The sequence below is a fragment of the Engystomops pustulosus genome, chromosome 1 (assembly GCF_040894005.1).
Source record: "Engystomops pustulosus chromosome 1, aEngPut4.maternal, whole genome shotgun sequence".
NCBI classification, from domain to species: domain Eukaryota; kingdom Metazoa; phylum Chordata; class Amphibia; order Anura; family Leptodactylidae; genus Engystomops; species Engystomops pustulosus.
In genome coordinates, this window is record NC_092411.1 from 98,344,964 (window position 1) to 98,371,449 (window position 26,486).

The 26,486-nt window shown below is 39.1% G+C and overlaps 1 protein-coding gene across 4 annotated transcripts in view; it reads right to left on the reverse strand.

Annotated features, from left to right (window-relative positions):
- SLC12A6 (solute carrier family 12 member 6) overlaps positions 1-26,486 on the reverse strand; it is a 35,558-nt gene that overhangs the window by 2,924 nt on the left and 6,148 nt on the right. For 3 of the 4 annotated variants that reach the window (XM_072149518.1, XM_072149509.1, XM_072149528.1), the window contains exons 3-25: positions 18,748-18,792; positions 18,576-18,664; positions 16,438-16,560; positions 16,205-16,351; positions 16,074-16,128; positions 12,440-12,570; positions 11,146-11,387; positions 10,103-10,317; positions 9,844-10,002; positions 8,196-8,294; positions 7,553-7,610; positions 7,307-7,481; positions 7,040-7,158; positions 6,170-6,268; positions 5,659-5,778; positions 5,108-5,212; positions 4,852-5,020; positions 3,897-4,092; positions 3,591-3,760; positions 3,272-3,403; positions 3,083-3,190; positions 2,550-2,734; positions 2,324-2,457 (exon numbers count right to left, since the gene is read on the reverse strand). In XM_072149518.1, the coding sequence (XP_072005619.1) occupies positions 2,324-2,457; positions 2,550-2,734; positions 3,083-3,190; positions 3,272-3,403; positions 3,591-3,760; positions 3,897-4,092; positions 4,852-5,020; positions 5,108-5,212; positions 5,659-5,778; positions 6,170-6,268; positions 7,040-7,158; positions 7,307-7,481; positions 7,553-7,610; positions 8,196-8,294; positions 9,844-10,002; positions 10,103-10,317; positions 11,146-11,387; positions 12,440-12,570; positions 16,074-16,128; positions 16,205-16,351; positions 16,438-16,560; positions 18,576-18,664; positions 18,748-18,792 (3,075 nt within the window). Of the gene's footprint in view, positions 1-2,323; positions 2,458-2,549; positions 2,735-3,082; positions 3,191-3,271; positions 3,404-3,590; positions 3,761-3,896; positions 4,093-4,851; positions 5,021-5,107; positions 5,213-5,658; positions 5,779-6,169; positions 6,269-7,039; positions 7,159-7,306; positions 7,482-7,552; positions 7,611-8,195; positions 8,295-9,843; positions 10,003-10,102; positions 10,318-11,145; positions 11,388-12,439; positions 12,571-16,073; positions 16,129-16,204; positions 16,352-16,437; positions 16,561-18,575; positions 18,665-18,747; positions 18,793-19,820; positions 20,302-26,486 lie in introns of those variants that run through there. The other variant, XM_072149537.1, reaches the window with a different exon arrangement.

The window sequence follows — 26,486 nt, forward strand, 5'->3', positions numbered from 1 at the left end:
AAGACAGCATTCTGTCATAGAGTAATCAATCTCCCTTTTGTGTTTGCGGACATACAGCTAAGAGTACAGGCCACATTTATCGAAAACCATGCAGTCTGCCTGTGGAGTGTGCAGAGTGCACCACAATCAGTCTTTGTGGTGCATGTTCTTCATTAATCTGGCGCCCCTCCGGAAGCGAGCACCATTGTTTTTTCTGGTGCACTTTGTTCATGCTGCAAAATTGAGGCACAGACAAAATTGCAGCGCATGTTGGACAGAAATGTGGCACACGGTCTAACTGCATACCTCCCAACTGTTCCAATTCAGCGGGACAGTCACAGATTTTAACCCCTGTCTTTATTCATTGGTTCGGTACGATGACGGTGATACCAAATATATAGGTTTTATTGCGTTTTAATACATTTTCAAAAATTAAACTAAGTGTATAAAAAAGACATTTTTGCTATCTTCTGGCGCGAATAACTTTTTCATACATTAGTGTGGTGTCATTTTTTGCAAAATGAGCCGACGTTTTAATTGCTATCATTTTGAGGACTGTGCAACATTTTGGTCACTTTTTATTCCATTTTTTATGTGATGTAAAATGGTGTAAAAGTCGTGTTTCAGAGATTTGGGCACTATTTTCCATTATGTGGTTCACCACCGGCAATAACTGTTTTTATATTTTGAAAGATCTGGCATTTTGAGATGTGGCGATACCTATTGTGTCTGTGATTTTTACTCTTTATATATCAGTTCTAGGGAAAGGGTGAATTCAACTTTTAGTTTATTTTACTTTTTTAAAAAACTTTTTTTTTTTTTTTTTTTTACTACTTTTTAGATCCTCTAGGGTACATTTACCCTAGATGGTCTGATCGTTCCTACCATATACTTCAATACTATGGCATTTCTGCACAGTATAAATTCCACTGAGCCACTAGCTCATTGTAACGAATCTGCAGGAACCATGCAGCCCCGGGTCTGTCGTTCCACGACATGTACTGGGAAGCTGGGAAAAAAATCAAATGCAGTGAAATTGGTGAAAAAACACATTTGGGTAATTTTCCTTTATGCCCCATTTACACAGATTTCACTGTGCACCCCAAATGACACTTCTGCTTTATTCATTGGTCGGTACAATCATAGAGACTCCAAATTTATAGAAATATTATTATGTTTTGGTAGATTTTAAAAAAATTGTAAATCTTTTGTAGAAAAAAATATTCTTCATTTTGCCATATTTTGGGACCAATAACTTTTCTATACTTCGATGTGTGGAGCTTTGTCATTTTTGTGGTATGAGATGACGTTTACATTAATATCATTTGGGGGACTGGACGACCTTTCGAAGACTTTTTATAAAAATGTTATGTGGCGTAAAATGGCAAAAAGGTCGCATTGCAGACATTTGGTGCGATATTTTCCATTACGGGTTCACCGACTGGAATAATCGTTTTTAAATATTTATACATTGGAACGTTTGGGATTCAATGATACCTAACATGTTTATGATTTTTATTGTTTATTTTCTATATCAGTTCTAGGGAAAAGAAGGGGTGTTGAATTAAACTATGTTTTTTGGGGGGGGTTTTGTTTACAATTTTTTAGACCCCTGTGGCACATGAACTTTAGGTTGCCTGGTTGATCCTACCAACTGGCACATTGCAACAGATCTTCAGAAATTACAACTCCTGCAGTGGGAAATGTTATGGTACAGGAAGGCATTAAAGGACATCTACCATCAGAATTATTGATGGTAGATGCTTATTACTCACCTCTTCATCCTGAGGTGCTGTGCAAGAACTCCCTAACTGCCGACTGAACTGCAGTGCTCACACAATAACATGATGCTTGCTGCTGCACTGAAGTCTTAGCAGTTTTTGGGCGTGACCAGGGTGTGGTTAGGGGCGTGACTAGGGTGTGGCTTACAGGGGGAAATCGCCACAGAAAAGTTGGGAGGTATGTATCTGTACATTTTATCTTGGACACAGTGCACCTGCGACACAAAACTGTCGCAGACACTTTCTAAATACATGTGCAAGCAGCTTGCACATTCTTTCTAGTGCAAAGTAAGACAGAAAACTGGTGCAAACACCTTTTGTGGGCCATGGACTTCAAAATACAGACCATGGCCAAACACAGCACGTACATGAGCACACCAATTTTTTCAATGCTCTTCCTCTGCCAAGTCAGGGGCTGTGTTATGAGTTATTAACAGTGCTCTATGTATAAGCATACACAAAGTTAGAGCTGCCAGTCTTTGTTTTGTGCAATTTCATCACTTTTTGAGTGGCTATATCATCATTGTAAAATTTGTGCCTTCATTACATGTAGGAAAGGATACAGTTTTCATCACCCTGAGCGTTGCGTGGTGGTCCTGGCATATTGAGCAGAACCAGTTTAGCATCATGAGATTTGTTGACAATAACCTCGTTTAGTTTCACAGCCGTGTGCATGCGCCGGACATTTGACTGATCCCTGGAGAGAGAATTAAAGACTTCAATACAAACTGAACATGCTTGGAAATGTATACAGATTTCTATACGGATTGGCTGATATCAGACACTTACGGGCGCATGCTGAGCAAGTCCTGGAAACTGGGCATCGGCCTGCTTTGACCTGCCCTCACAGATAGGTGTTTATCCTTGGTCCATGTCATATGTACTCTTTCTGGGGCAGCATCTGTTTCATCGTCATCATCAGAGCCTACACTGGTCAGACGTAGTATGGAATTTCTGTCCTTCACTAACTGGGCCTAAAATCATGGAAGACAAATTTATTTGTTTAACCTTTCTGTAATACACAATTTTGGTCAGATACACATAGGCATTTTTGGCCTTAAATAATATACCAACATACATTTTAGTAGAATTGTAACTGCTGCATTAGCTTCAAGCTAATTAAGTTATGGTTATAATTGCAATCTTTATTTCACTTTAGCAGATCTGAGTGTCTTCTGCCGGTCCTGCATGGCTAATGTAATGCTTTATGGATATTGTATTTCACAATAATTTAATATTTTCCTATCCTGTTGCAAATCTTATCAGGAGGCATTATTATAAATCATCATCAAGACAAGAATATGTCTGGAAATAATTCCCACCTCTCGTTCTCTATCCGTTTTTGAAAGTCGCATTTGCCGTAACATCTGTGATCTTTGTTCCATCATAAGTGTCCGCTCATATGTATAGGCAGAAATGTCACTGTCATGCTGTGTAATGCAGAGAATTTCCATCAGATCAGATATATTTAGGTTATCTGCATTATATCTTACATTTCATTCTTTTCTTACCATCTCTACCACCTCCACGTCGGCCTGAATACGTAGGTGGTAGAGGAAAGTTGCCAAATCTTTCTTCATCTGAATGCTATTATCTTCCATTTGGGCTACAGTGAAAATACGCATCTTGCATTTGCGCCACACCTAGTCATAACACATGAATAGAAAAGTGAAATTTGTTTCAGTACTGGACAAATGTCTTCATAATATGATGTAATGAGGTAAATCCCTTTATTGGCCATGTGAAACTTGTTTATAGTGCAAATACAAAATACAGATGGAAAGCAAAAAGACAATAATATTCAGAGAAACAAGCCAAATGCAAGCCTACCTTGTGTTGTTTCAAAAGGAAAGGCAGCAGCATTAGCATCCCTCCATCATGTACAACCCACCAGACATCTATGTTACCCTCTGCTAGAATCTCTCGTGACCCAGGGAATAAAGATATGTTCTTGGCCACAAGCAGAGCCTGGCGGGCAGCTGTACAGATACGTACAGTGGCTGGAAGAAATAAAATAAATGAGGCTTTCAAAACTAGATTCTACAGTCACATCAATGAAGGATATATCAATTGTTTACTGAAAAGTAGAAACTTTTATCATAGTAATTATCACAGAAAAGAAACCCCAATTCTTACTGATGAAGGTTTTCCAGGCCCTAGAGTCATCACTTTGCCTCCAGCCACTTGGCCAGCCCATGATGACGGTGTTGTGTCTCATTCCTCCAAGACCACAAGACTGGATGAGGTGTGATAAACCTTCTTTTTTCTTCTGTGCTACCACCACCTGGCAGAAGCCCTTTACTCTTTCTTGCTCCATCAGTTGCTTTAATGCCTGTGATGGAAGATAATTATTAGAATCATATATATAATTATGGTATAGAGATGCAAACTGTCGGTAAAAGATAAAAAAGGTCCAGCCACTTGCAGTTACTTCTGCCAGATTACATTTAGTCTATTAGAATTGTGCGATTCTACTAATTCGTACAGTGATAAACAAAAACTGCTTTGAGAATTAAGCTAATTACTATTAGAAGCTCCTGCCACATCACACAGAGCCGCTGGGGCACTCTGAGTGCAACCATGGTTTGCGACCAGATCACGATACCCATAGATTTCTATGGCTCCAGGTCACGGTGCAGTGAGCACACTGTGCCACTGGAACCTGGATATTGCCAAACTCTGTTCTTGATTGTTTCTGACACTCCTACAAAGTGGCCTGCTGCTCTATGGGTAAGAAGGACCGGAACCTCAGTTCTCAATTGTATAGTCCTCTATAGCTAGAGGTTGCAGGAGGGCAGTTGATTTACTTGTTGTATTCTCATTTAATTATCTGTTGAGCTTCTTCATAAGAAAACAGAAGGCATCATGGGAAATAAGGGCAGACCAGGCAAGAAGGAAATACCCTACCTCTTTTTCTGTGCTGTGGAGAAACTACCCTATAAATATATGCAGAATATTAAATTTTATTGTAAGGGATAGTATAAACAGATTCTGTTTCTGAATGATTATGAACTATCCACTATCCAAAGACACATGTAAAAACGCTAAATACACCAAGAAAGAAGCTGTAGAGTCTGAGTGGGTATTATACCTGCTCCGCTGCCATCGCTTCTGCATAGTTTTCCAAGTAATCACCAAGCAAAACAGATCCAACTATTGTTAAACCTTTCCCGGCCTTCAGCTGGGAGGCGAAGGAGAGTAAACGTGGTTGGGATACATGAAGATCGGAGTCTAACTTAACCAAAACAAGGAGCTGGGGTCTAGAGGAAGAAAAAAAAAAATACTGTGAAAATAAGTACAATACATACATGCACATATGACTACTACATAACTAAACTGATGTTTACCGCCAATTTTTGGTGTGTGGTGGTCCTTCCTCTAGTCGCAGTAAAGCAAAGCGTGCCGCACTCAGAGAAAGTCCTCTTATCCCATCTCCCCACTCTTTTTCAGCTCTAAAAACAGGCAGTAAGTTATTAAAAAAAGTCCACACCGCCCTGAAAAATTAATGATATTATTTCTAAACCTATACAGTCAGATGGGTGGAGCCAGGCTGTTTGCTCCCGTCCATAACCTGACATAATAAACAGGGCCAGCGCCAACACTAGGCATGCCTGGGCAAGTGTCGAGGCCTCATAGCTACGGAGGGGATGGAGCCAGATAAGGATGTATATAGGGAATCCATGGAGTGAGGGGGCTTTATATAAAATAATCCTGAGGGGGCTGTTTGATATTATAAACTAGGGAATATTTATGAGAAGAGATTTAGTTTCTGAATATTTAATGCCGCCATGTGAGTTCACTGCAAAGGGGCCTACTGAGACTCTGCCACCCAGGGGTCTAATGAAACCTGGAGCCGACCCCAATAATAACAAATGTGGGACAGTTTCCAACTACTCACCCGTGATACTCTATGTACTTGTAGATCATGCCTGCAATCACCATGGAGATGAGTGCATAATACCACGAAGAGATGAACATAAGAGCCAGGCAAAGGGCCATACCCAGAAAAGATAAAGTCCTGCGAAGGCAGAAAAAAAAACCTAGAAGATAACGCAATGCCAAAAGAATTGTAAAGCTAATTAGGAATGTAACACTTTAGACATGAAAATATTTTATATGGAATGTATAAATATCACCCAATATCAATAATGTGAATTTTTAGCATAAGGGGCAGAGTTTTGATGCTGTTGGCGGCTTGGGGACTCCTCAGAGAAGTAAAATAGGGTGCATCAGGAAGCCCTGACACACACTGGGTGCACCTTAATGAACATTTTCATAAAGAATAAAATAGTTATTTATAAGCATTGTCACCAGGGATGACAAAAGTATTTAATAAAAGCGTATTCCTACCCCTACACAATACAGCTAATAGCTTTGTATGTTAATATCTGGTGGAAAGAAAGACCTACCAGTGGTAATACTGAAAACGGGGTCGCCAGTTTGGAGATCTAAGGAGAGTCTGTAATCCACAAGCCAAGTTTACAAATAGATAACACATGAGAAAAAACCTATGATAAAAGAAGAGTAGACAATAGTTTGTAACAATTTGTTACTAGGTCGTATACTCTGCAGCCAATAATAATAAAAGTTCCTCTATTTAAATAGCGCAAACAGATTACGCCGCGCTGCACAGAGCTTGCCAAATTTGTCAATAGATGGAATAGTTTTCATAGACAAGAGCCACGGACTCTGTTGAATGAAATATACTCTATAGTAAGAGATTAATAATTATTTATCATATTTATTATTTGAGGGTGGTCTTATTTCATAGTATTTAATAAAAAGTTCTAAGAAAAATATACAGTACTTTGTGTTACTTTGCGTTTTAATTGCTCACTGGCAACACCTTAAAAACCATAACCCATAAACTTATTTGATTAATCTGAGTCAGCAACAATAACAACAATAATTTCATGTTTGGCATGGACACTAGTTAAATACATTTTCCCTCCCCTAGAAGATTTGGTCAGGAATGGTTTTCAACTCAATGTTTCACTAACAGAAAAACTTGCTCGTTAGCTGAAAACCTATGCATTAGCGCGGCGTCTCAGATGTGTATTATGTAGATCCATACCAATCACAGGAACGAGGTAGAAACTTATGGGGGGCCGCGCAAGTCCACAGCCGATGATAGTGTTAACCATTCTGGCAGTCTTAGAGCTGCTAAATTCAATTTGGGGGACATTGGTCTACCATTCCTATAATTTGTGAAATCTCATTCTCAATGTTTACAATAGGGTCCCTGCTCTCAAAGTCCAAACCTTGATGATATTACATACATGGATAGAATTGGTGCTACCAGATCCAAAGAGGCAATGAGAATTCCCAATTCGGCAATCACAGCAGTGAGAAGCAATGCCCAAGTAGGTTCTCCATTACTTTTTCCATGCCCAAACACCTTTAGAATTTAGGGAAAAAAAAGAAAAAAGAGCAAGATAAAGTTAAAAATCAACATTTCCTTTGTTGTTCATGACTTTCCTCATCTTAAATTTATCTTTTTCTGTGCACTCACACTAAAAAACGGCACATGCGTAATCAACTCTTACCCGAAGAAAGGGGATAATTCCATCCTTAGCAATAGCCTGCAACAATCTAGGGGCCCCAGTGAGACTCTGCAGTCCTGCTCCACACGTTGAGAAAAAAGATCCAATGACAATGACCCAAGGTGATGGCCACGAGAGCGCACCTACCACAAGGGTTCCTTTTACTGCATCTCCATACCTGTAAGAGACAGAGTCAGAGTGCCACTCTGTGCTGAGAAGTTTCCCAAGCTATATGTACTTCATACTTACTTATCTCTGAGGACCACTCCATCAATACAGGCTCCAAATAAGATGACGTTACTCAAATCTGAATTCTCTTTACAGTCAGGGAAATTAGCAAAAAAAGTTTTATAGACAGCAGTGTTATATATTCTTTATGTCCTACTATTTACTTAGTATGGAAGACATGCTGTGGATATTGCTTACCGACTTCTCTTACAAATGATCGGTGAATTTTAAAATGTATATTTTTTAATGTATACTAACTGGTGGCCATACTATACAATATATCACTATCACACACACAGACTAATATACACAAACTACATTCCCTCTGCTGATAATTACTTATTACCTACTGTCATAAACCCTCTAATCCCAGCATGCAAAAAATGTAAGGGGTGTTTTCGTCTGGCAAGGAGCAAAAACAGCAGTGACCGAGTTGCCATTGCTTGAATGCTTATGCTGCATTCATACTTAATTTCTCCCTTTGTTGTAAGGACGAGTTGGAAGCAGCAGAATATCCCACTGTACACTTATACAGTGGGATACAACCTCATGTTCAGCTCCTACCCCTGAAGGAGAAGAAGAGAACATTGGCAGCAGGCCGGGTGAACTAAAGAGGTTTGGGGTACTACATAAAAATTAAATAACGTTCACCGATTCAGGATACAGACTAAAGAAGTTGTAAGTATTGCAAGGATTGTTCCGATTGGAATGGATTTCTGGGCATCCTTCAGATCACCAGAACGATTAGAGCCTGCCATAATTCCTGCAACAATGCGATGTGAAAAGTTAGGCATAGCTCTAGGCAGCAAATACATCCTACATGTAGCTCTAAAAGTAGTCAATAGCAGCTATAAAACAAAAACATAAAAGAAAAAAGAAATCTTAATAATGGCTGATTGTAATTGAAGAATCCTCTGTAAACTATCTGACCATCAGTGTCTTCCATCTATGTGCACCAAACACAGCTGCTGCCTCGTGACAGTGTATGGACTTTATTTACCTGAGTGAAGTTGGCCCCCCCACCTTGTTCAAATCAAGCAAAATTGGTGTCAAACGTTTGTGCTACATTTGTGCTGGTTTGTGCAGCAGAAATTTTCGTTTGTGCCGCTATCGTTTTTAAGATTTTAATGAAAGTTTCCAGAGGTCATCAGAGGTCAACCAGCCCCCCCACATTGCCCAAATGAAACAAAACTGGGACCGAACAATTCTGCTACGTTTGTGCTGGTTTGTGCTGCTCAAATTTTTGTTTGTGCTGCTTTTGTTTTCAATATATGAACAAAAAATGAAAGTTCAAAAGTTCAAGCAGCCCCCCCACATTAACCGAATCAAACAAAACTGGTGTCAAATGTTAGTGCTACGTTTGTGCAGCAAAAATTTTCATTTGTGCCGCTATCATTTTTAATATATTCATACTTTTTTGCAAAGGTCATTAGAGTTCATTTCTTCCAAAGTACAATGTGTTTGCTAGCTCCCCCTGGTGATCAAATCAGGGAAGTGTCACTAGGTTTGTTTTTTACCAGTTGATCCTAAACACTTTGAACACCTGAACATACCTTAAAAATTATAGCGGCACAAACGAAAATTTTTGCTGCACAAACCAGCACAAACATAGCACTAACGTTTGACACCAGTTTTGTTTGATTTGGTTAATGTGGGGGGGCTGCTTGAAATTTTGAACTTTAATTTTTTGTTCATATATTCAAAACAAAAGCAGCACAAACAAAAATTTGCGCAGCACAAACCAGCACAAACGTAGCAGAATTGTTCGGCACCAGTTTTGTTTGATTTGGGAAATGTGGGGGGGCTGGTTGACCTCTGATGACCTCTGGAAACATTCATTAAAATCTCAAAAACGATAGCGGCACAAACAAAAATTTCTGCTGCACAAACCAGCACAAACGTAGCACAAACGTTTGACACCAATTTTGTTTGTTTTGAACAAGGTGGGGGGGCCAACTTCACTCAGGTACTTTATTTGGCTATAATCCCACACAGCTAACCATAACTACTGGGCATATATATACTTTAATATTCCTGCATAATTGCTATGAACAGTGAAAGATACAGAGTCAGAATTTGTGTAGTATGTGTGTGGTTTACTCAACACGCCATAATATATTTAGTGTCGCAGAGAAGGAGAGAATTAGCATACTAGAATATTTACTGAGAAGGACACAGAAAAGGCTTCAGTGGATGCTGTTGGTTAAGCTACAATGTTCTGGAGATAAACTGCTTGTTTTAGGTGTTAGGCTGGACACATATGTCTCACAGTTAGAAATGATGCATAAATACTCAAAAAATAAATGCCACACCTGTAACAGATGGGAAAAAAATGCCAACCAGGAGGGTGAAAGATGTTGTTATGTCAGCCACAACATAAGTGCTGGAAGGAGAACCCACTGTATCTGATGAAGGTAAAGAGCCCTTTTCTATTATCTCTCCCTTCTGTAGATAATTGCTCCAAAGATTTTCTAAAAAAAAAAAAAAAAAAAAAAAAGATGCAGACATAAATCATGTGACATAACAGGGAATTGCTGGAGAAAAGAAAGATAAATGTATAAAATGTAGTACCTGAAATAATGCTGCTGCTCAAGCCTGGAATACCCTCTATTTCTGACACATTATTATGGACAAAATATTCATCACATGTGGCATTCAAGTACCCAGGTGGGTGACAGAAACGGTCCCACAAATCAGATGGCAATGTTGCATTCTCTGTCTCTACTATCTTGGCACAAGTTTTAAACTCCAGCCTGGAGAGGGTTCGGTTTCCAAGCAGGCAAATGCTAAAACAAACAAGCAAAAAAGGTTAAGGATGATTGTGTGAAAAAGAACAAATGTGCACAAAAATGGCAGTAGGGTAAAAGGAGTCAAAAATAAAACACTGAAATTATACAGCAAACAAAAAAGCACCTATTGTTATCCCCACTATTGCGTTATACTAGAGATATTTTAACAGTGGCCAAGTTGGACTTTGTCTGTAAAGTTAGTATAAACCTGAGGTCATGCTGGCGCTTATCGCACAGTCATGAAATCTGAAAGCCAGCCAATATGTTAAAATGAGCTAGATATACATTACTATAATTTTCTTTCCTAGTCTCATACTACTGCAGAACAGAAAATTACCAAATTAGAGCACAACAGGAGACCACATTTCGCAAATTTATCTGGTAAAAATTAATATCAAGGAAGAGCACTATGGTGCTGGGCCGCAAGCAAAGATAGGAGTGTACGTTTACTGCAAACAGCAATGCATACAAAATGACCTGTGGCAGCTAAACACATATACTAATCAGTCAACAAAGTGCAAGTGAAAGAAGATATGAAATACAGCCTAGGAATATACCTACAGAGTAGTATACCGGTGCAAAACCATGCTCCCCAGCACCAGCCCCGACTTGTTTTGGTCAATAGAACCTTGACAAACAATTTTTTTTTTTTATGTAGTGGCATGTGTTCTCCAATTTTGTAGATTTTTTTTTTTAAAAAGCCAATTTGATTACATTACTTAGTCTTTTTTCATCGGATGCAGCACTTAGCGTATTGATGTATTATTAGCATTGGCCTCAAGTATTGGTTTGTTTTACTACAGAACATAATTCATCCTTACTTACGGGAATTTAGGAGGTGCAAAGGCAGATTTCAGTGCTCCTGCATAAATGGCCAGTATAGACAATATTACACAGGCAAGGAACAGAGAAGCCAGCTTGTTCACATAACGAACGCCAACAAAAACAATGATTGACATGATAAGAAGAAACGCAGTTCCGTAAATCCGCATGTTATTCAGCATAGCAGCCGAGTTCTCCAGTACTCCTTCACTTTCGAAAATGACTGCCTGCGGAGCAATGTACACCTGTACAAAAATATGGAAGATCAGAAATTTGAATAATACAATAACCATAAGCTAAAATGGTAAATGGGAAAGATTTAAGTCATTACCTAGATAAAACCTGTAGGCAGATGTATGCCAAGGCTGGAAACGGTCAGATCTGCCAACTACATTTCAATTTCTGATTCCTATCCACAATTACCATTTATTTATCTGAAGTGCATATTAATAAATCAGGAGATCGACCCCACAAACTTACAGGAACTGCTTCAAAACACAGAAATTCTCTGCCATATCTAGTAACAGAGGCAACATATCTGATGAAAAATATCACAGTTAAGTATTTTTGTAGTTAACACTGCCCAAATCTGTTCCACTATTAACCAAGAAATTACATATATTTCAGACTATAAGACCCAATTATTAGCAAGAGAAAAAAAATCTTGCAAAAAGGTGCCTGTACATTATAGTCCAAAGAACCCAGTACTGTCAGACCCATTCTGACCGCTGTAATGATTCACTCCATCTCTATTACAGTAGTCAAGAGGGTCTGCCACTGCTAGATTGTTCTTACCTTCTGACTATAAGACACAATCACATTTTAGCAAGATGTTTCCTCTTAGAGAGAGCAGTGCCTTCACACGGCTCTCTCCCTCGTGGTCCCTATAGGGTGACTGATCACCAATCATGTGCTGTACTTACCTGTGACCAACAGTAAAATTGGTGTAAAATTTTTTTGGATGACTAAATCAGGGGTGCATCTTATAGTAATACTAAATGTATGTAAATAGATAATTCATGCAACGGCCTCCCCATCTGACAACCAGACTGCAGCAGTTCGTTTGCAGTTTTGATGCTGCAATTTGGCTGGCAGGCGGGCAGTCCTTGCGTCATATTTCTGTATGATGCAAGATCTCCAGTCGTGTGCAATATATTCAGTCCATAAAATAATCGTAAATATTTTTGAGACGTAATGGTATGAAAAGAAGATAATTTATTTTTTTTCCTTTACCACAAGAAAGTAATACATGGTTGAAAAGGATTCTCTTACGTAAATATATATACATATTCCTTACCAGAAATATTTCTATGGCTCCAAGTATATACATAGCAGTAGCAAATGTTGTACCTAGATAGAAACAGAGACCAACAGCTCCACCAAATTCAGGACCAAGCGCTCTGGAAATCATAAAGTACGAACCTCCCGCTAAAAAGATTAAAAAAAAAAAAAAAAAACACATAAGAAAGCACACTTGCTGAATATGGGAAGACACAAGCAGAAGTGGGAAAGAGTAGGGACAAAGTAAACATTTTATTCAGACAGAATACAAAAACAGTGACACCAACTTATCTCATCACTTATCATATAACAAAGGGTGATATATAAAATGATGTATCAAAGTGCTAAAGAGAACCGGTCAGTGCAAGTCGGTGCACTTAACCACCCACAGGTCCTTGTTGACCGGTGGTTTAGTGCCCCAAATTGCCCTGTATGACGTTCCTACGTGGGCGCAATATAAAAAAAAATAAATAAAAAACATCACATCTTGAGTAGAGACGTGTGGAGGGCACAACTGCAGATGAAAGTACGATGTGCCTCATCGGATTCACAGCTAGACAAGTATTACATTTTTTTTTTTTTTTTACATGGGGCCCATGTATGAGATAAAGCAGCATATTATCCATCGTAAGAATCTTATTTCGTGGGGTAACTAGGGGATATGGACATGACTGTGGTAATAAATATATGTAGGATAGCGGGGTGTTGTACAGAGTGATAACTTTAACCCCTTAACGCCGAAACCACTTTTCACCTTCCTGACACGGCCCATTTTTTCAAATCTGCCCTCTGACACTATAAATGGTTATAACTTTGGAACGCTTTAACATATCCAAGTGATTTTGAAATTGTTTTCTCGTGACACATTGTACTTCATGTTAGTTAAAAAATTTTGGTGGTATGTTTTGCATTTATGAGAAAATCAGATATTTGGTGAAAATTTGGAAAAATTAGCATTTTTTCGTAATTCTAAATTTTCTACTTTTTCCACACATGAATCATAACACCAAAAAACATAATAACTGACATTCACCGAATGTCTACTTTATACCTCCGTGATTTTTTATGCATACTCTTAGTTTTGTAGGATGTTATGGGGCTTTGAACGTTAGGTGCAATTTTTCACATTTTCATAAAAAACGCAAAATCCTGCTATTGAGGGACCTGCTCCGGTTTCAAGTCACTTTGAGAGGCCTAAATAAAGTAAAACCCCATAAATTACCCCATTATAGAAACTACACCCCTCAACGTACGTAAAACAACTTTTATGAAGTTTGTTAACCCTTTAATTGTTTTACAGGGGTTAAAACAAAATCGGATGCAATTTCGAAATTACATTTTTTTTGGCTAAATGAATGTGTTTTTCATAAAATGTACAAATTCTCAGTGGATAAAATACCAAAACGCTCCACAAAATTTGATACTCTATCTCTCCCGCGTATAACAATCCCCCATATGTGGTGGTAACCTGCTGTATGGGCACACGCCAGGGCATCGAAGGGAAGCTGCGCCATTCAGAGCAGATTATGCATTGTCACTTTTTATTGGCTATACAATCTTTATTTTTTTGGAAATTTGGACATATAAGGGCTTATTTTTTGCGACATGAGATGCACTTTACAAATACTTCATTTAAGTGAGTGTAGCTTTTTGATGAGATTTTATTAACTCTTTAATGTATGGAGGAAAAGAAAATTGTCAATTTGGGGTTTCTTTTATTTGTATATTTTGGGGGTTGTACACCATACACTAAAAATACTATAATATTTTCATTCTATAGATCACTACGATTACGGTGATACCTCATTTATATAGTTTTTCATTTATTTTTACAATTTTACTGGAGAAAAACTAATATAGAGGAAATCTCATTTGTTTCTGCATCGCCATCTTTTCGGGAACTGAACCTTACTATTTTTTGGTTGACAGAGCTAGTTTAGGGCTTATTTTTTACGTGTTGAGTTGTTCTTTCATTTGGTACCGTTTTGGGGCACATAACTTTTTTTGATCACTTTTTAGAACATTTTTGTGACGGGATTTTATGAAAATTAATATTTTTGGCGAGTTTTTTGGGTTTTGTTTTTACGGCGTTCACCGTACAGGTCCAATAATGTTTCTGACTTATTGTACAGATTGTTACGGACGCAGCGATACCAAATATGTGGGGGGTTTTGGTGATTTTCAGGTATTTTTACTTTGGACTGTTAGGGAATGTTTGTGTTTAGGGGACTTTAACTTTATTTAATTAATTATTTTTATTAAAAATTGTGTTTATTCAGTGTTTAACTTTTTTTTTCTTTACTTTTACAGGTTAGCTTGAACAAGTGATCCACTGATCACTTGTTCAAGCTATTTTTCACCTAATACAGTGTAATACATATGTATTACACTGTATTATGTGACACACTGAGCATGCTGCGCATGCTCAGTGTGTCACAGCCGGGTCCTGCCAGAAAAAGATCAGAGCAGCGGGACCCCCCCCGGTAAGCGCCGCGGGGGGGTCCGAATCCAGTTAAATGCCCCTAGCACATCGCGGTCAGCGCGACCGCGGGTGTTAGAGGAGGGTGTCGGCTATAATATATAGCCAACACCCGCAGCTTCTGGCCCCGGCTCCATTCAGGAGCCGGGGCCAGAAGTTTAACGTACTATTACTGCATATTGCGGGAACGCACCTCCCGCCATGCAGTAATAGTACGTCAAATGTCGGGAAGGGGTTAATGGTGGCTATGCATTGTCTGGGATCATTTTACCAGGCACATTTTAGCCCATTCCTATATTTAATTTAAACTGGAATTTGGGCATGAAAATTATACATGATTTAACCCTTTCAAGACCACTTCAACTTCACATTTTGGGTTTAAATTTTTCACATCCTGCATTTCACAATAAAAGAACACTTATAAAAAAACCCCAACACAAAGCTGACATATGGTAAATGTTAGTTAGTCTTACTAAGCAAATTGGTTACCATCAATTTGAAAAAAAAGAACATTTTATAGTTTGAAAATAGCTAATTTTTTCAAAATGTTTACCAAATTTACCTTTTTTTCAGAAATAAATGCTAAATATATCAACCAAAATTACCTAATTAACTTTCCTAACACTAACTAGAAAAAAAAACTATAAAAAAAAAAATAATAAGTTAAAGCCTTCTAAAGTTATGACCGGATAAAGTGACGCATGCTGGTTTTGAAAAATTGGCCTTGGTCATCAAGGCACAAATAACCTTTGTCTCTATGGGCTTAAAGCACAAGATTTTTAAGGACAAGCTGACCTTTTCATTGACACCATTTGGGGACTTGTACAACTTTTGATTGTTTTTTTGGTAGACTGGTAATTTTGGGATGTGGGGATACCGAACACAATTATGATTTTGTTTATTTATATGCATTCTAGGGTAATGGTGGCAATTTGAATTCTTACTTTGTTTTTTCTATTATTTCAGCCCTAAAGTGTTTGAGCCCTATATGATCTGATAAATTTAACGTATGCACTTTGGCAGGCTGAAATAAATAGTGCTGCACAGCAGATCTGGGAGCACCTATGGTTCAATTTAACAGCAGATGACTGCTGTATAACATTGCTAACATCATATTGATAACATCACTATGTGTGAAGGAGTCAAGGAACTACAGAAATTTACTTTTTACCTGGTACTACGCCATTTGTTGCGATTGCACTCATAGATATTGCTGTAAGCATAGTCTGAAAGACGAAAACATACAAATTGTTACTTAATAAATAAGGCCACTCCTAATGAATATGTTACTGGAACACTTACACAGCAGCAGCAGGCAAACACAATGCAAAAAGCATGAAGAATGCCGGCAGTCCCCACCACCCATGGCAGACGGAGAAACAGGATGACTCCAAAGATGTTTTGCAGGCAAGGCAGGTAAACACCCATTATAGTGCCCATTCTTGGAGCCTATGGAAATAAAAGATTTGTAACATTTAAAACCGGCCATAATAATCAGCTTAGATAAAATAAAAAAAAAACAGTTATCTCCTCACCTTTGTTTTCTTCTTTTTGCCCTCGCTCTCTTCTTCATGCTCTCTAGCACCCTGAGGGAGGTTAGTGTAATTGGCTAAGCGATTCAGCAGAGAGGAAACCTTGGGACGGGTGTCCATTTCCTCCTGTACACAACAGGGAATTAAGGACATAAGAGTTTATGAAGTAAACAAGGACACAATATTTATATGTACACAAAACGCAAAGAGACACAGTTGTTCATTAAATGGATCTCCTCTAGCAGCTTGTTGTGAATCGGAAAGCTTCATTTGAGCCCCTTCAGACTGAACAAGCATAATATAGCTTTTGTTAAGATTTTTTCACCTCAAAAATTAAGAAAATTAAGACGGCAAACCTGGCCATAAACATGACCCCCTTTGCTGCAGATGCAGCTGTTTTTTATTGGATTTGAATAAATCTCATTGTCATAGGAACTACCCGATTTCCTTTTGGGGTAAGAGGGTATGAAACATATTGGACTGTGAAGTTTGCTGGTGCTGGTTACAAGCCCAATAGGAGATATGATACCTCTTTAAGACATGGCGATCAGACTAGCATTTTTTCATGTCGGTATACTATCAGTGATTTTTGCAAATTTGTGGCTACTTATTTATTTTGCAGACAGTGTGGAAATATTGCAGCATGAACAAATTTTTTTCTTAACTGTGGACCATAGAATCTATAGAAGTCAATAGGGGAAATTTATTTTTGGACTTCATCAATTTTCTGTTTCAAGCTGTGGGTTCTCTTGGTTCTGGCATTAGATTTAAAAAGCAAAAAGGCAAAACAAAAAAAAAAAAACCTTTGCAACAAATATGTGAAAATTTAATGGCAAAATGACAGCCAAAATCAATTAAAAATATTCCCCAATTGGTCTGCAAAGAAGAAACAGACAGCAAATGCATGCCATCCTTTTTCTCTCCAATGGTACTATGGAAGCAGGTTTCTTGGCCAACCAAATTCTGCCATCTATCAACTTCCATCCACATGCATCCAACACAGACACCAAACAAACTTCAAAAGGACACCCAAGTCTGAAAGAGCCTTAAGTGAAATGGTCATAACAACACAAGACTCAGAGAAGACAGCTTTTGACTGTGACTGGTATGGCCCAATGCACACCTCCATCTGGACCTCCATTATTATTTTCTGTATCATATTATTATTTTCTAAAATCATAATAGCGGAAGTCTAATGGATCCACTAAGATATCCATTGATTTCATAGATTTTTTTCTGTCTCGAGTAACAAAAGCCTAATGTAAATGATGCAAACCAAGACTAACAGAAACCATAATAATTCCATTGAAATTAATGAATATTTTAATGGATCCGTCAGACTTCCATAACTATCACTTTAGTGACTGAAGAGAATAACAGACGTGTAAACTGGGCCTAACTTATTTCTAAGAAGTAGACTTCACTAAGAAATCTGTCCCTGAATCCCCAGAGACTAATTGCTCTCCTAAAAGTATCATGTCCTCCAAAAGGAGATGTTCCTTCATGGCTGAAAAGTCTCTTTGTGTGATATCAAGTGATGCTTGCCAACAAGAGAGAATATTTTCTCTCCTTACCGGGACACAAATAGCCATGTTGGTTTTGTGATAAACTTAAAGGGGGTGCTTTACTTCATATTTTTTTGTAGTGTGTGTGTGTGTGTGTGTGTAAGTGTGAGGAGCAGGATATTAGGTTTTTTTACCAACATTAATCTATCACAAATTCTGCACTGCTTTCTTGATATGCAAAGTGAAGCCTCCTGTCTTTTACCTTATCAGCCAGACATTCCTGACTGTATAATGGGTGCAGATGGAGGGTCACGTGATTTCTGTCTATGAACAATCCCCAGTTAGAGATCACATGACCTTCCATCTGCAGCTATTTTACGGTTAGGACGCTCTGGCTGATGAGGTAAAAGGCAGGAGGATTCACTTCACATATCAAGAAAGGGGAGCAGAACTATTAATAAATGTACATTGGTAAATTATTTAATATCCTACCCCCAACACTTGCACACGCACATTACAAAGCACATGAGGTAAAGAGGCGAACCACTTTGACTGTTGACAGTAAAGATCTTCATTGCTGACTCAACCATCCACTCATGAAGACAGCCATTTTATAAATAGATTGCCCTTTCTCACCTCAAACAATGCCAGGTTTCTGTCATAGGAGTCTTCCCCCTCTTCACTATGGTTTTGATAAAGTGCAGAATTTTTTCTCCGGTCAATCTCTGTAGAAGATAGAGTTGTGTTAGAAAACCATCATCCACAACACAAACGCCATCATGCCTAACATTATTGGGCGAAACAGTACCTAGCAACTTGCTGTTCTCCTCTGTCACTGATGTCTGACTTCGATCTTAGAGAGAAAATATAGTAGGATTAGTAACTATAATGTACAATTCACAGAAATAAAGCAGTACAGTGTTGTGGCGGTGGGTGACATCACTTGATAACTTCCTATAAACCATTGTTGACATACACCTTGGGGAGGTGGCACCATCATTGCTCTGTATCACTTTTCAGACAAAATCAGCGCAAATATTTTAGCGTTAATAGAGTTTTCTTTAGGTTTTTCTAAAGAGGTGTGCCTCCGATATGTTGTGAACAGGGGCTCCAGGCTACATCAGAGTTTGCGTACATTTCATTGTAGGCCCAAGGACTGTCAGAGCCACATGCCTTTTTTATAATGTGTCATGCGCCTTATGATAAATGGCTCCAGTGCCAGAGGGGATCTGTAGGATAATACAGTGGGAAACTACAGTCTTGATAAAATGTCCCTAATTATCACCCTTTAATTTCAGGGGTTATACACATATCTAGAAAAGTTTATTTCACATGTAAGCACTACATGCAGTTTAACTTTGGTTACGTCTTATATATATGTGAACACTAGTTTATAGGAATGTAGCACAGGGATCTATTAGCTGATAATGGCAGATGCTGGGGAAGGCGCTTGTTGTATGGACACAGTTCAGCTATAAAGATTTGCCAGTTCACAAGCAGTTAAGATTTAGTGGCCCGTTAACAGAGTTTCTGCGGCGTATAGAGAATAGAGAGAGGAGAATGTTATCAGAACACACAACCAGAAATCATTCTGTAATTTTGTTCACTTTTCTGGCCTTCCTGTAATATTAAAATGGCTGCTGACTGTCTTGGACAGATACACTTTAGCTTTGGTGTGCAAGTAATCCCCTGTAAATGATTATTATCATTCAGAACTGCGTTATGGTAATTATAAAGTAATAGGAACCATGTTACTGCACGTGGATCAGCAGCTGGTCACTGCCAGGCTCCTTGCGTTCTCTGCCACATTAATAAGTCACGGATTAGATGAAATCAGACAAACAGACTGGATGGAAAAAAATAAAAGTCCCAGTAACTTACCAGTCCCCCAGAATTCATCACTTTCAGCCTCCCTGAGGGACACTGAGCTTTCTCCTTCAGTGTCATTGTCAGGATCAGGCACTTTTGTCACAGTGAAATGTGGCATGTCTTCAATTCCCTTCTTTGTGCTTCTTTTTACCTCTTCTTGTACTCTGTTTGTTTCCCCTTACAGTTACTGCTCCTCCATGTTTAACTCTTCATCTATTCTTCTTTCGGCTCAGTCTATGATGCCTTCTTGTAGTTTTACAGTTCTAAATCTTTAAATCCTTTGTAACGTGTGGCTGATCCTTCCCTCTCGCACACCTACTAGTGACTGCCAGCTGCACAGTACTTTTCCTCCCTCCGGTCGTGCTCCAGCCCTTATCTCTTTATTGTGTCCTTTCCTATTTTAGGAACCTGAGTGGTCTTTTTTCCCCTCCCGTCCACTATCTTCCTCTCTCTCTTCTGGGACGCACTCATTATCAGAGCTTCCCTGTCACATGTTTCATCCATGTGGGAGGTGCATGCTCTTAAAGGCACAGTTACGTCAGCAGCACCTAGTCTAACCACACAGGTGTGTAACCTTGCCTCCCTGTGACACTAAACTCACATCTAAAGTTGTTGTGAATTGGGTGTTGGGCCGCAGTTGTCTTTTGTTTCTTCATGCAGTACAATAGGTGCCAAGCAGAGCGTCTGTGATTAAAACATTCCCATAAACTGCCTGGGGTGTGACCCATGAACAATAAATACATCTGTTCTTGCAACAACTGATTCAAATAAGCAAATCTGAGTCATAACTCTGGGTTCCCCTAATGAGACTATAACCAGAGCAGGCAGGATCAGAGTGTCTGGACATAACTTACACTCGTGTTCTGTGTGCCAAACATTTATAGGATTTCAGTTTGTTATTTAGTACTAACACAGTCACAGTGTGAAGGGAACAGATGGATTCAGTGCAGTGCAATAGAAACAGAACTCCTCCTCATAAGCTTGTGGTAGCTTCATAATCTATTCATCTAGGTAACATCTGCAATTATACAGGACTCAATCTTTCATTAGCCTCTGACCAATTTACCATCCCTTCCAATCAGTTTGTTATCAACTACAATTCTCAGTCTATAAGCCTCAATAGAGCTTATTGACGACATGACTTAGAAGACCCCCAGCTTCCCAGTTATAAAACATAAAGGTCAATGCACCACGGTGGCTGAGTGGGTAGCACTTCTGCCTTGCAGCACTGGAGTCCTGGGTTCTAGTCCCACCCAGGTCAACATCTGCAAAGAGTTTGTACGTTCTCTCCGTGATTGCGTGGGTTTCCTCCAGGTCCTCCAGTTTCCGCCCACATTCCAAAAAAAACATACTGGTAGGTTGTTTAGATTGTGGGCCCCATGGGGACAGGGAACTATCTGATATGCTTTGTGCAGCACTGCGTAATCTGTAGGCGCGGGCGGGTTCTCACGTGGCGATTTTGGTCGCATTTTTAAACGCATCCAGAAAGCGAGTGGGAGGGTTATAGCCCAAAATGCACACATAATGCAAAATGCCCCATGCCGAACACACCCTTAAAAGAATGCAAGATGCCAGGTTCTGGAAGTTGATCATTCAATGATTAAATTAGAAGAGCCACTAACACAGTGCACTGCCAAAAGGCAGCCAATAGAGTATTAGGTTGATGCCACACATGGCGTTTCTGGTCCGTTTTTAGTCAGTTTTTCCCAATTAACTTAATAGATTAACAGGTTGTAAGCAGCCAAACGCATGGTAAACTGCCAAAAACGGATGTTTAAAAATGGACGAAAACGGCATGTGTGACATCACCCTTAAATTCAATAAAAAGTATGAGTGCTCTACTCAAAAGTCCTATTCAAAATACATCCGTAGAACAGTCTCACCAGTCCTTGGTAAATTGAAAATTGAAGAGATCCTCTGTAAAGCCTCCTGTTACTCTGTCCAATTCTTGTGCTGGGCCCAGCATGGATCTCTTCAATTTACCAAGGACTGGTGAGACTGTTCTACGGGTGTATTTTGAAAGGACTTTTATCTGTTAGTTAATTGTTTGCGTTTCCATAGAAACACATACACGATTGTGCCGAGGACTGGCCACGCACTGCATGGTATGTGTGACTGCAGCCTTAGGGCATGGTCCTATGTGGCATTTTTGTCATATTTTTAAACGCATCCAAAACGAAGGTGGGAGCGGTATCGGCCATAACGCACATGCGTTTCCAGTGAAACGTGTGTTTTGGCTAAGACCCCGCTGACATACATTTTGGGTGCATTTAAAAACGCAACAAAGCACAACAAAGGCACAACCTTACTCATTAGGTCATATACACATGCAGGTAGTTTGGGGCCATGTGCTTGCCGTCCCTTCAACGCATAGCACACATCCCGACATATTTCTATAGGATCATACACATTGTTTTGTATAACATGCAATGTTAAAATAAACGCACTGCATTAACATGTTTGTAAATGCAATGTCAATGCAATATAATAAGGTTGTATTTTAAAACGCAATGTAAACGTAGCCTCAGGATGATATTACAAATAACGTTATCTATGGTTTTTGTCATCCTTCTGCCAAACATGGAATATTGTACACTGGACTACACTGTGACAGTAAACAGTTTTGAAAACAATGTAAAGGCAAGATTCCATATTTATCTTAGTATGGAAGATTAAGCTGCCTCTGCAGATACTTGTGTTGTTTACCCCGGGCCATGTACTCAGCTGATGTTTGAGGACATGTACTTGGCTGGTGTTAACGCCACATTCTCCCAGAACTTTTAATAAAGCAAGCTTTTGTCGATAGCGATTTGTTCATTTTTCCACTTTCCAGCAAACATTTTGACAGAAAAGCCCTATATTCCAAATGTCATATAACATCTCACTACTTTTTTTTATACAATGCTGTTTACAGGGAAAAGACCTGGCAGCCTCCTGATGATTTCAATGAAAGGGGGATTTTCCACAGATTTTCCAAACATAAAAAATCTGTGCCAAAATACTGTGAACTAGTCCTATGTCCATAGCATATGACCATTCTTCCGGGTTGTGTGGCTAGCACTCAGCCGCATGACTTCATATCGGTTCATTAAAAGAGCATGGTTTCCAAGTTTCCATCCATGTTTTCCATACATGAGCCAACTGGCCAGGATGCAAAAAATAGGAAATATTTCTACCCATGTTGCAGTCAAAGGTGGGCTTTTATTATTGTCAAAGGGTATGTAGCGCTCTCTCACCAATGAAACAAATGTACATGTGTCCAAAATGGCTAGTATGGTTTCATATTTTTCTAATCCTTCATTATCCGCTATTTAGTCTGGGATACACAAATACTTTTTGAAATATTATGCAGTGATATAAATTATGGGTGGAGCTGCAGTCCACATACGGTAAATACATTGGGACATACTTTGTCTATGACAAAAATTTGTCATAGACTGCACAAAAAAACTGCATAAAGGCCATGTGCCACTTTTAGTGATTTAGACTACAACCTAAAAGCATTATGATATGCAGAAAGGGTTGTGGCCTCAGCAGCACAAAACATTATGCCAATTTTTCTGTGTACGCTGATTGCAGGGACTTAGCGCTCGATATATCGGACACAGAGCTGATGCCGGTTCAGCTCAAGATCTGAGCAGAACCGGCATCGGGGTACACGGGGTGCCGGCTGTAACTCATAGCTGACACCCCAGTGTAACACCCGCGGTCAGAGTGGGCTCCAATCGCGGGTGTTTAACCTGATAATGCCACAGTCAGTGTGACCGCGGCATTTTAACTGCTTTTGTGGGGTCTTTCCCCTACGATCGCCCCCGATCCTCCGCCCGGTTTCTGGGGGCGCGTATCTTTGCTATGGCAGCCCTGGGGCTGTGCATAGGCTGACACTGCTAATACCCTACAATACATCAGTATTGCAGAGTATTATCATGAACAAGCAATAAGATGATTGCTTGCTCATGTCCCATAGTGGAACTAGTAAAAAAGTTAAAAAAAAAAAAAAAAAGTTATTCAAAAATAAAAAATAAAGTAGTAAATCAATAAAAATGCTCATAAACCCCATAACATATAATGAGACATATAACCCAAAACAGTTCCATAGCCAAAAAATTTTAAATGTTATGCCACTTGGAAGACAGCAATGCAAAAATGATAGATTTTTCCCACATTAGGGTTTTCTCTGACAAATTTAGTAAAACGCAAGAAAATATATTCTAGTATGATATCCCCGTAATCGTACTGACTCATAGAATAAAGATAACATGATTATTAGGCTAAACGGTGAACACCAAGAAAGTAAAGAATCCAGTACAGAATTGATGCTTTTCTACTCCTGCCCTCAAAAAAAAGTTCCTACATTTTCAACAATAGGGGATAACAACCCCAAAATGGTAACACTGGAAAAAGCCTCTCATCCCGCATAAAAATGCCGTCACATTGCTCCAAAAAGCTACATTTTTATAGCCTACAAAAGGGACCAATGGGAAAATTAATATCCTGGCAGCTGCAGGGCGCTCCTTCCCTTCTGCGCCTCGCTGTGCACCCATAAAACAAGTCACGGCCACATGTGGCAACTTATTTAGGTGGTAAAACTATCTGCCTGAAAACGCAATGATTTTGAAAATGGCAAAATTTTCAAAAAATTCATAATTTTTCTTTTTTTGTAAAAACTTATCAGCCAAAATTTACCACTAAAGTGAAGTACAACATGTGAAGAAAAAAACAAATCTCAGAATCACTTTGATAAGTAACAGAGTTATAACCATATAAAGCGACACAAGTCAGAATACAAAAAAATGGGGCTGAGCCTTAAGCTATAAAATGGCCTGTCCTTAAGGGGTTAAACAAACAAATAGGACATGTAAAAAGTAAAGGCAAATGCATAAGAGAGTGAAATTCTACCATGTTTTTTGAATGGTTGGCATACGGTCAGTCCAATGAGACACATTTTGCAAAACAGGGGGTGTAATGCTCGGGGGTCAGACAGTCTTATGGCTAGTAAGTGGTTGCAACCTTTGCACATTTACAAAAATTGTAGTGAAGGAAAAGCCAGATGTTTGGCTGAATTGGTACTCCTAAGGCTTGTTGTACATAAGTGTGTTTGCTCCAACAAACCTTCTCTGGTTGTCTGCTGGATTTACCAGACCAAAACAAAGAACATGCTGTGTTTAGTTGAAGAGTGAAGAAATCAGGCGATACCTTTTTGAGGCTAACTGAGTATATTTAATGTTGAGCTTTCGAGCAAACTAGTTCTCTTCCTCAGACATGATGTTATGCATGAAACAGAAAATTCACAGCATTTTATACACACTAAACAGTGATCAACAAAGGATATTAAAAAAAAACCTCTAAAACAACAGATTGATAAAAACAGCGACATCTTATTTACGACGGGATGGCAATAAAAACATTAAAACCTATGAGGCGAGACACATTATCTGCTTGTGGCCTCCAGGTCAGAGGTAGGAGGTCATGAAGCTGGCATGAATGTTAAGACCACTTTGTAAGGTGTTGAATCTCCTCATTAATTTATACTCCCGTTCTTTCCTTTCCCTCTGTGACTTAAAATCTCCCATTAAAATAGTAATCTGCAAATCTTCCATAGTGTGGTCCTGTCTGGAGAAATGTGCAGCCACTGGCAGGTCTTTCCTTTCATTTTTTATATCAAATCTGTGTGATCTCCTCACTTTTCTTCTGCTCTCCATGGCTAACACGGTACAAATCTACACTACTGTGTTCAGTTGAGCAGACTTAAAAGGAAACCTACCATTTCAAATGGTAGGGGTAAGCTGTAAATACCGAGCACCAGCTCAGGGTGAGCTGGTGCCGGTGCTTACTTTCGCTGCATTGCGGTCTTAACACTTTTTAAAGTTTATAGCTGTAGCTGCTTTGGCGCTGCGCGCGACCATGCACGTGCAACGTCTCCGGCACTTCCTATGTAGGCGCACGAACGGTCGCGCGCAGCGCCGAAGCAGCTTCTGCTGTAAACTTTAAAAAGTGTTAAAACCGCGATACAGCGGTTAATAACAGTAACGGCACCAGCACACCCTGAAATGGTAGGTTTCCTTTAAGTTCAGGCCAATAAATCCTGCAGACATATGAATCAATTTGCAGTAACAAACCAGTCTTACGCAACCAGCATTGCAGCCAAACACTTCCAACACATGAATAGACAGAGGCTATTTTGTCCAACCATTGGAGAAGTATTCTTAGCCGAACATGCAAGGTCATTTTATTTGAAGCAATGACAGCGATAATTACAAATACATATGACATTACTTATCATTTAAGAATAAACAAAAGAATAAACCATGAGAAGCCAATGCAATTCCTAACTTCTTGCGGTTTTTGTGCACATTCATTTGTTAGTAGACTGGCTGTGAATGTCAGGATCTGACAGCATGCACACACATGGGGGAAATTTACAGTTCTAGTTGCTCGTGGCAACCAATCAGAGCTCAACTTTTATTTTATAAACTTGTCTGGGAAAATGAAAGCTGAGCTTTGATTGTTTGCCGTGAGAAACTGGAATTGCTTTGCTCCCAGACACTTCTGATAAATCTCCCCCATACTACATATAGCAGAGAGTGTACTGGTCCCTGTCAGAGAAGATACACACTGTAGTACTGCATCTACCATTATCTGCCTGTTATATGGGATTGATATTGTCATGGGGGACCT